An 11202-nucleotide genomic window follows, 5' to 3' on the forward strand; every position below is an offset into this window, starting at 1 on the left:
TAAGTTGTCACTGCCAGATCTGAGAGGATTTTTAGCAGATCATATGACAGTCAAAGAGAGCATGAAGTTGTATTTTCTTATGCCAGGGAGAGAGTTGGTTAATGGTTTAGTTTTTCTCTACACTGATGAAGGTGGCATGAAGATGTCAGAGTACATTACAGATGCAGCGGTTGTTGATATACATGTGGAGTACAATGGTGAGCAAGATGAAGCAGAGGGTGGTGTGGTTTCTCAAGTGATAAGTGGCCCCGTGAAGAACAGTTTCAGATTTGATGACGAGTGACTGATACATCAAGGTTCAGACCGTGAATATTTTGTTTTGCAGCAAGCACAGACCGATGCATCAAGGTCTACACCTCCAGCAAGCTCTCAAGTTCCAAGAAGTACATGTGGTTGCCTTTTGATTTCAGTTACAAACTATGTTAAGTAATGAATGATGTTTGGGAGTTGTGATTTTTGGAAATGAAATTCCTGTTATATGTTCCTGTTATATATGTTGGAGTACTTTATATGTTGATGTCAATTTGCTGTCAAATTTGAGAGCTTATACAGCAGCCCTGGAACTAACAGCAGATTGCTGTCAAATATGTTCGATCAAATAAAACAAATATGTCTTCTGCTCTAACTTAACAGCAGCCCTGTAACTAAACCAGCAAAAAAATCATTCCAGCCTCCCGCCATGCATCAGATAGAGAGTGGGGCAAACCCGGCCTTCCGGGGCAAACCAAGCCTCCCAGTGTGCCACGTCACCCAATCCTCCCCTCAAACGGAATTAAGGTGCTTAACCACCGGGATTAGACAGTTGGGGGTGTCGATTTCAGGGATTTGGAGATTGGAGTTTAAAACCGACGAAGCATACGAGCTCCAGGTTTAAAATAGACTTTACTCTCCGAGAGGCGACGGGAAGGGATTGGGATCCTAGGTCCAACTCCGAGCTTGTGGCGTACTTATCCTCGGTTAACGATAGTACTCGGCGAGTCATGTGGTGCTGCGTTGGGGCAATGCTATGGGTGTTGTGCCATATACTCCCTCCGTCCCAAAATAACTGTCTCAAGCTTAGTACGACTTTATATTAGAACTAATACAAAGTTGAGACACTTATTTTGGGACGGAGGGAGTACGTAACAAGTTAACGATTGAGGAATCCTTCCGGTCACACCTTGCTAACGTGATCTTCAAATGTGTGATCTTCTTGCAGTAGTGGGCACCGTTGGGAAGACAACAAGACGGGTTTTTTTTTGAAAATCTTGCCGCTCTTATTAAGACTCAAACAAAGCTGGGAATGTCATCGGCAATCATATCCAGAATGCAATCTCGAGGAGATGCCAGCCAAACCTTACAGAGTTCTTTTCCTACTCCTATCTTAGCTAGCTTATGTGCGACAACATTAGCGGAACGCCGAACCCAAGAAACTCGGAAATCAACGAACCCACGAAGCTGAGATTTTATGTCCTCTACCCATGATCCAGTGGCTTATAGGTCCTTCGCTTGGTGATTGATCTTGTGCACCAGAGACTGGCGGTCCAGTTCTAGGTGGTGGATCCTTTGAACCTGAATGGCAGCCGCAAATTCCAAAGCCCTCCGGCACGCCAAAATCTCCGCTGATTCGGGATCACCAATGCAGGGGAAAAGTGACATAAACCTGCTATAAAAAACCCCGTATCAGCCCTGATCACGGCGCCCCCTCCACCTTTGCTTCCATGCCGATCTATAGCACCGTCTGAATTTACCTTCGTCCATCCGACTCTCACAAGTCTACGCTTTTGCAAGAGCCCGTGCGCCAGCCTCCTAGGGAGTAGAGGCATATTTTGAGGCGTGTAACCCGTGATTTTCTCTGGACGTTTGTTTTTTTTACCGGTGTTGCATTTGTGTAAGACCATGTTAGTGTGTACGCTGCCTGTTGTGGGTTTTATTAATTTAAAACCGGATGTTGCTCGCGTCTTCGTTCTAACAAAACAGGGGAAAGTATAAGGTCCGGATTCTTCATCAAGAATTCGTACTGTATCTCCATCCTCTCTTTCAAAAAAAATCCGAGGACCCAAAGAAAAGGAAGAAAAATTTTAGCCCCTACTTCCTCGGTTCGTGAATAAGTGTACATCTATCTTTTGTTTTAAGTCAAAATTTTAAAATTTTGACCGACTTTATAGGAAAAAGTAGTAGCATTTATGACACTAATTTAGTATCACTAGAGTCTTTTTGAAATGTAGTTTCATAATGTATCAATTTGATTTCATATATGCTACTAACTTTTTATAAAATGGATCAAATTTTTAAAACTTTGACTTTCGACAAAAGCTAGATATATACATATTCACGGACGAATGGAGTGTGTGTTCTTGCATTCTGATGTTTCAGCACCAAAAGCGCCGGCACTGCCCTCTCTCTAGCCAATGGCAACCGGCCGTCGGGAAGAAGAAAGGAAAACCAAAAAAGAAAGAAAAAAAAAACAGACTAAGAAAGCCCATGAAAATCGGTAGCTTAGACAGGATCTCTCTTTATAACCAAAAAATGCTAACCAATGCAACATCAAAGCCGCATTTCCCCCCTACGGTGTCAACTTTGTTCATTTCGGGCCCCCGTCCCTTGTCCTGTGGTCTGCGTCGCCTCTCTTTTCTGCTAGTTCTGGTACAAGCAAATGCGTCTCGCCTTGAGCATAATGCGTATGTTGCAACTTCACACGGCAATAATTGGCCATGCGAGAGCCATGCATCATACTGTACCATACATCCAATGATCAAAGAAAAGTTTAAGAAACCAACTGATTTTTTTCCTTCCAAGCTTCGGTCCCCGTCGCTGTCTATCCACACAACGAACAAAATTTGCCTCGCATCTGCTGCCTTTCACGGAGCATTTAAGCGCCTTTGCACAAACTTTTCCCTAAGCGGTCTTATTTTTTCTCCGAGGAAAAGAGGGGTCCGGATGAGAAGGGCTAACAATCAAGTCTAGAATTCTAGATGCAATGGGTCAGTGACAGCTGACAGGTGACATCTCACTACTGTAATGCTCACTCTATGTTCATAAACAGGCAATGTTTTAGATACCAGCAGTCCTCTATCTGTACATTGGACTGTTTTCTCTATGCATATGTTAGCAAAAAATATAAGAAATTTAACATTATCATACTAGACTCATCTCACCAATCTTACTACTGAATTATTCTTTTGGATTTGTTTAGGTAATCATCTGTTTACATACCAAATCAGTGACTAGCATGTGTTCGAGATAGCTAGGACAGAGATTCGATGGCACGGGTGCCAGATTGCTCTACGAACTGATTGCAGAATCCTTCCTCGAAAGTTGAATGAGATCTGGCGCGATCTTCTCGTCGCAGATTAAGCATCAGTTATCCTTGTGTCGCGGTAAGAAAAGAGGCATCGATCACTTGTCGTGGCGAAAGTGGCGTAGTGTTGCTGCGAAGTTGGAGGATTAGGGATCTATTCTCGTGCCACTACACGTGATGAGTGGATATTGTTAGCTATGCCTCTCGTCGGATGGATGGCTTGCTGTGATTTGCTTCAGCTGCTTTAGTGACAGGTTTCATCTATTTTGATGCCGCCGGCTGATGCAAAATGAGAAGGAATAAGAAGACGTGGAAAGAGAGTCATATTCTCAGCTCTTACTAAGCGCATGGCCCAACTCCGCCTGTAGGCCTACATCGGCATGAAACATATATTTTTAGAACAGGGCCCAAACTTTCTGCGAACGTAAGCCCGTAACAATTCTCGCAAAAAAAAACATAACAATAAAAGCCCGACCCACACCTAGGGGTGGATGCTTTCAAACCGAAAACGAAAACCCAAAACAAAACCAAACCATTTTAGGTAGCAACTACGAGTAGTTAGGAAGCATTCCTTCGGAAGCCTCCAATGATCGCTCTCACGCGCCGTCACTTGACGCGCTCTTAATCTTCGTCACGTGTCATGTTCTGAGCGTTTTCTTGGGATAATTATTTAATTATTTTTCCGCATGTGTTTTCGGCTTTTTAGATTGATTTTCTTTTGATTTTTTTTGTTGTTTCGGTTTTCATCGGTCTTTCTTAGCTTTTCAAAACAAAAAAAAATATTGCACGAAAAAACATTTGTTTTTTTATGAGAGACACGATTTTGCTTTCACGAAAGGCACAGAAAAATGTGTTTTTTGTTTGTTTTTCTGCGAGAGGCACTATTTTACTTCCGCGAGAGGCAGGGTCATGTCTCTTGAAAAAAAATGTTTTCTTTTTTTTGCGAGAGGGCGGTTTTGCTTCCGCGAGAGGCACAATTTTGCCTTGACGGAAAATGTTTTCTTTTTTTTGCGAGAGGGCGGAAAAAACGCGTTTTCTGGATTTTTTTCTATCAAGAGAGGCACGATTTTTCCATCCGATGTTTTGTAAAAAAGTCGTCAAAATCTATTGACATGGAATCTAGTTTTAAAGATCTCGACGCGAGAACCCAACGATAAAAACAGTTCGATATTTGGATGCATAATTTAATAGATAAAATATTTTGAAAATACGGATCTACGAAAAAGAGAAAAACTCATAGGTTATGACAAGTGTCACACATACACTACGTCACTTATCGCAACGTGGGAAGGTTAAAGTGATCTTTGAAATGAGTACTCTTTAATTAGTGATTTCGATCATCTTAACCAAAATATAGGCTAAATCAGTTTTTGGTTATTCGATACGGTTTGAAATATGGACACTATTCAGTATTTAGTTTTAGATAGGTTTTTGGTTGAGAAAAAACATACACACCAAAGTCGCCAAATTGTGAGTCTGCCACCCTCATTTCTCTCTAATTCAAGCACAATCGATTAGCCAATTAGTCGAAGTCGCTAGCTAACCAGTGTGTTGCTTTGACAGTTATACATAGGTTCATGCTAGCACAAGTGCATCGGTCCAGTGCAATTACATGATCTCGATTGCATGCAAATACTAATTTTCAGCTATATATTACCAAATCGCTACATGATACACTACTTCAAGTCATGATGATGCACACGTATTTCGGTTTTTCGATTAACTGAGTAAACCGAACCGATGAATTTCGATGGCTATATTTATCGTGATTATTTTAGTTTCTATTTTACAAAAAACAAAAAATCTAGAGAGCTGAATAAATCAAACCGAATTAACCATATAAACTGAACACCCACACCTAGTCTCACCTCTCATGTCCGCACTTTTGGGTCGGCCCAAAACTTGGGTTTCTTAGCATGTTTTATCGCTAAGGTTGTTGTAACGAACACCCGCTAAGTCATCGTAGCGTTTTGAAAACTCTTTGTTGTCTGCTAGATGGACTAGTCCGGTTTCTACTTTTTGTATTTTCCTTTATGGTTCTTTAGGTTTAAATTGAATTTTCTCTGTTTTACTTTAAAAATTTTATTATTTTCTTAGTTTCTTCTGTTTTAGACTTTTTCTTTCCTTCATTTGGTTTTTGTGTCAGATTTCAACTATTTTCTTTTGGGTTTGGGTTTTCTGTTTTTCTCCACCGGTTTTCTTAGGTTTTTGGGGATTTGCACAATATTAACCTTTTTCCCAAATACATGTTTCTAATATACTTTTAATATGTGTTAAACATATTTCAAATACACGTTGATTCTTTTTTCTTCAACTACCTGAACATTTTTGTGATTGAATAAACATTTTTTTAAAAGTGATGCATGTTTTTAAGTGAAACTCATTTTTAATGGTACAAAATATATTCTTCGAAGCACACTACTTTTTACATTCTATAAATATTTGCAAAAATGTCACATACATTTATTTAATTTTGTGGGCATTTTCCAAATGTCACGAAAATAATAGTGCTATCAACATTTTTTGAAATTATGCTACTACCTCTTTTTCATATTACTTGTCGCTCAAATGGATGTATCTAACCGAAATTTAGTGTTAGATATCCGTTTAAGCGACAAATAATATGGATCGAAGAGAGTAACAATTTTTTATACTACGTTAACATTTTCAGATTATAGTTTTTTTTTAATAACTAAATCTAATTTTTGTAACATACCATGTATTTTTTATTTATTTGAAATATGAGAAAAGAAAGAAAAGAAATACGAACTAACCTTAAGCTAAGTGGACCGTCCTAACTGGACGCTCGTTGTAGGTGATGCTACATTCCAACTCACATTAGACGACGTATAGACGTGCATCGAACTATCTAAGTTATTTGTTCTTAGGTAATGTACGAAATGAAAGGTCTGGCTGGTTGACTTACATAGGGGTCATTTAGTTTTGTTTTTATAGAAACCTTGTTTGAACTAAAGCTGTTATTTATTCACTTTGAAGAACTTGTTATAGTTAAGATAATAAAAATTATTTCATTTGTTACTTCTCTTCGGGGATTCCTTAATTGAGGTTGGCATATTTAGTTAGCATAGCATGATGTGTCCCTGGCGATAATTGTTAATAAGATTAGTCAATCACCACTTAATTGATTGTTTATTTATAGTTCTATAAGTGCACATATTAGCAGCCCATATAACTATGCAATGTTATTTTTCACAGGTGCTTGTATGTATTTATGTTATCTTATAAAATAGTACCACAACTTTAACTATGATGACAAGACATTCTTTCGCACCAAATATCAGTGCTCCGCATAAAAGTGACTCTCACAAGAAACAATGGCGTGACGATGATCATGTTTCCTACAACCATCCTTGTAATTGCGTGTTTGTGGTTAAATTAAATAGTTTTTCACTAAGTGTATTTTTTAAAAATCCATGTGTTTAGTGTGATTCGTTAACGAAAGGGATGGGTGATGGGAGCTCACCGTGTATTTTCAGAAACGTCTAGGGACTCACATGGTGGAAAATTACCCTATGACATCCTCTAGGTTGTAGGACTACATGTGAAAATTCGTACACGAAACTTTTATTTTCTTCACATTTTGGAAGATTATAAACATTTTCTGAAATTTCATGTTTTCACATCTTTAAGTGCGCGTCTTATCAATTCATATAACTACTTAATGATTTTTCACTCGTGTTTGTGTGCAGTTATGACATATTATAAAATACTGCCATGACTTCAACTATGATGACGAGGCATTCATTTCCCATCAATATCAATGATGTGCAAAAAGCGACTCGCGCATGAAACAATGGCTTGATGCAACTTATTTCCTACAATCATCTCATGTAATTGTTGACTTTATGGGCAAATTTATTAGGTTTCATTGAGTTTAAAATAAAATAAAATACACATGTATAGAACACTTTTAAAGCTACATATGTTCATAGTCATGTTGTAAAATGTTGGTGGTCTCATTAGGGAAACCTAGGGGAGTGGGTCCCTATATTTAACAACATGTTTTTTCTATGACATCCTCTGGGTTGTGGGACAACCTTTTTCGTTTCCTTCCCCTTTTGGAAAATTCTAAATATTTGCTCAAACTTTATATTTTCACATTTTTAAGTGCACGTCTTGACAATCCATATAATTAAGTAATGTTTTTTTCACCGGTGGCCGGTGTTTGTTTGCGGTTATGCCATCATATAAAATAACACCACGACTTCAACTATGACGACGAGGCATTCATTTTGTGTCAATATCAATGTTGTGCATAAACATGACTTTGTCAAGAAACAATTGCTCGACGGTAATCATGTTTCCTACAATCGCCCATTGTACTTGCAGATTTATGCTCAATTCAAATAGATTTTCACTAAGTTTAAAAATATATATCATGTGTTTAGTGTCCAAACGCTCTAGAGGCTACATGTTTGCATAGTCATATTGTAAAACATTGATGGTTGCATTGATGAAACCACACGGGCCTGTATTTCGAAAAACGTCTAGGGCCCCATTTGGCATAAATGAATTCAAGAGGAATTCTGTAGAAATGAAACTAGATGGAAAAAATTCCTATGATGCCATCTGGGTTGTAGGACTACCTTTGAAAAATCATAAAAAATCTTTCATTTCCTTCACATTTTGGAAGGTTCCAAAAATTGTTTGAACTTCATATTTTCACATATTTTGAAACGTACAATTCAACATGTGTCTTTATCTCTCATCTTCTATCTCCTAAAAAAACCAATCTGTAAAATCCATGTTGATCTTATGAAGTATCCAAACAGCCATCTTTACTCCATTCATGCATTTTAGATTACTTTAGGAATATACTTTTTGCGTTCCTAAATACAAGTCTTTCTAGATATTCCAGTAGAGACTACATACAAAGGAAAGTAAATAAATCAATATTTTAAAGTATGTCTATGTACATACGTATTTGTATGTATCCCCTATAGGAATCGTTAAAAAGACTTATATTTAAAAATGAAGGAAGTATAAGACATGACATCAAACTCTTACAATTTGTTCTATTTCTGTATCTCTCCTACCATGTGTTCCAATTTTCAAATAGGCCCTGGGCTTCCTGAAACCTCAGAAACGCAAAGAGGCCCGGACGGCACAGGGAGCGAAAGGGAAACTGCAGGAGATCCCGAGCTAGGGTTTTATCCCACACACGGGCCAGCCCATATAAGTAGTCCCGTCCCCAACCCGTCGCGACCTCTCCCGCCGCCACCACCCGTGCCTTCTCTTCCCCTCCGCTCTCTCGCGCACGGGGCTCGCGTCCGAAACCCTAACCTCCCACCATGGCGGCTGAAGGCGGTGGCGTCCGGGCGCTGTCCCAGCGCGAGCAGGACATCCAGATGATGCTCGCCGCCGACGTCCACCTCGGCACCAAGAACTGCGATTTCCAGATGGAGCGCTACGTCTACAAGCGCCGCACTGACGGTACCTAACGAATCTTTTTGCGCTGGTTGCGAGCGCCGTCTTAGAAATCCTAGATCCGTCCGCGCTGTTGGTTTCGCTCGGCGCTCGAGAAAGCTGCTGTTGAATCCAACTCTAGTTGGATCTAGACATGTGCATATATGGTTAACTAGGTTGTGCCACAGTGTTTGCTTGTTAATTACGGACGCGCGCGATGGAATGACTTGTTGAATCATATGAATATGCTGTGCCAAAATATTTCTTAAGTAGTGTCTCATAGATGGTGCTGCTTCGTTCAGTTTGTAGTCGCATATTGTCTGTTTAATCTTATGTAACTTATGATTTAGTGCCTACTTGAATCCATTGTGTCCAAACACCAAATGTAAATGTATCTCAGTAGATTATGATCCTGCCACGGTTGGTTCGGATTACAATTTGTGGACAATGGAGAGGCTTGAATCGTTTTATTTTCAGTTGGTGTCATTAGACATGTTGTGATTCCGGAGACTGCCTTAGTCAAGTCGGGCTAACTGCTTTAGTGCAAGTAAACATTTTCTTTTGTCAATTCACCATGATGAACTGCAAGTGAGCAAGGTTGCCTTTCTGCACTCTTTTCAGGTATTTACATTATCAACCTTGGCAAGACCTGGGAGAAGCTTCAGATGGCCGCAAGGGTCATTGTTGCGATTGAAAACCCCCAGGACATCATTGTGCAATCTGCTAGGCCCTATGGACAGAGGGCTGTTCTCAAGTTTGCCCAGTACACTGGTGCTAACGCCATTGCTGGTAGGCACACTCCTGGTACATTCACCAACCAGATGCAAACTTCGTTCAGTGAGCCACGCCTTCTTATCTTGACTGACCCCAGGACTGATCACCAGGTACACTTACATTTCTGTTTACTGGATTGTATTCAGTTAGTCAAACTGGGGCATTTGTGAATTATTCTGTTCAAATGTGTGCAGCCTATTAAGGAGTCTGCACTTGGAAACATTCCCACCATTGCCTTCTGCGACACTGACTCTCCGATGCGTTACGTTGATATTGGCATTCCTGCTAACAACAAGGGGAAGCAGAGCATTGGTTGCCTATTTTGGCTTCTCGCCAGAATGGTTCTGCAGATGCGTGGTACCATTCTCCCAGGACACAAGTGGGAAATCATGGTTAGCTTTCACATACAAAGCAGTATGCTTGTCATTGTTTGGTTATTGAACTAATACAATATTTTCTTCATCTAATTGCTCATGAATGATGTTTCCCTTTTGTAGGTTGATCTGTTCTTCTACAGGGACCCAGAGGAAGCTAAGGAGCTTGAGGAAGATGAGGCTTTGGGTGCCCCTGAGTACGCTGCAGTTGCAGAGTACACTGCCCCAGCAGGAGATACCTGGGGTGCTGAATGGCCAGGAGCTGCAGCTCCAGCTGCTGCTGTCGAAGCCCCGGCTGGGGCTGAGTGGACTGGTGCTCCAGGTTTGAATGAAGAGTCATATTTCGTAATTGCATAATTAATTTGAACTGTATGAACTTCTTTCTTGCTGCATGATACATTGTTGCTGGCTGGAGGAAAGCCTTAATTTATGTTTAAGGTTGTAGCAGCCCATTGTTTATTTTAGTATAAATTTTAGCTCTATGTGGTCTTTGCTTGATCTGGGAGTAGTAAGTTATCAAGTTTGTTCACATTTAATTGATACCCCATTTTTATCCTACCCTTTTACCAGATGCAGTTGCTATCCTGTACTTTTCCTGTCTCTACCTATCAGTTTGACTATTGCTTGAAGCCTGAAATGTTACATATGTACTCAAATTACATTTTCCAATTTCAGCTCCTGCAGCCGATGGATGGGATGCAGTTCCTGCACCTGCACCTACTGGCTGGGAACAGGGCAGCGCTCCAGCACCCGCAGCAGCACCAGCAGCTACTCCGAACTGGGAATGAAGGACTTGACCCAAGGTTTATGCTACTCAGAACTGGGGGTGAAGGAGTTAGCCCATGGTTCATGGGTGGAAGGCTGTGTTATTTGCCGTCAGTACTCTGTTCGTAGACGCTTAAGTAGATTTAATTTTTATTACAGTACTGAGTTGTGTTAGATGGAAATCGATTTTTGTCTTCCGTGGCTATGCAGGGGTTGAGAGTTCTCACCCCAGCCTTATGCCGCCTCTCATCGAATAGCTTTATTTGGAGTTCCATTTTGCCTGCAAGTGTATGGTCAGATTCTCTTCAAATGTTATAAAAGCCCGGATCATATAATACCCATGTCTACTTTATTTATGAGGCTATATTGCTTATAACTTTCAGGACGTGGTACCAAAGACGTAAAAAAAGGGCATCTTAATTTTAATAATATCATGGGAACATGATATGTTTATCAATTACTCCCTCCGTTCCTAAATATACCTTTTCTTAGAGGTTCTATTAAAGGATTATGTATGGATGTATATAGACATATTTTAGAGTGTAGATTTACTTCTTTTGCTCGATATGTAGTCCTAATGAA

General features: G+C 40.0%; 1 protein-coding gene across 1 annotated transcript; it reads left to right on the plus strand.

Annotated features, from left to right (window-relative positions):
• The first annotated feature begins 8435 nt into the window (after positions 1-8435).
• On the plus strand, positions 8436-10955 carry LOC123425300 (40S ribosomal protein Sa-2-like). Its single transcript, XM_045108983.1, has 5 exons — positions 8436-8734; positions 9329-9591; positions 9676-9873; positions 9979-10177; positions 10531-10955. Exons 1-5 carry the CDS (start codon positions 8593-8595, stop codon positions 10641-10643), a joined length of 915 nt encoding a protein of 304 aa, XP_044964918.1. The 5' UTR covers positions 8436-8592; the 3' UTR covers positions 10644-10955.
• Positions 10956-11202: the final 247 nt, after the last annotated feature.

The sequence above is a fragment of the Hordeum vulgare genome, chromosome 2H (assembly GCF_904849725.1).
Source record: "Hordeum vulgare subsp. vulgare chromosome 2H, MorexV3_pseudomolecules_assembly, whole genome shotgun sequence".
Classification (NCBI taxonomy): Eukaryota; Viridiplantae; Streptophyta; class Magnoliopsida; order Poales; family Poaceae; genus Hordeum; species Hordeum vulgare.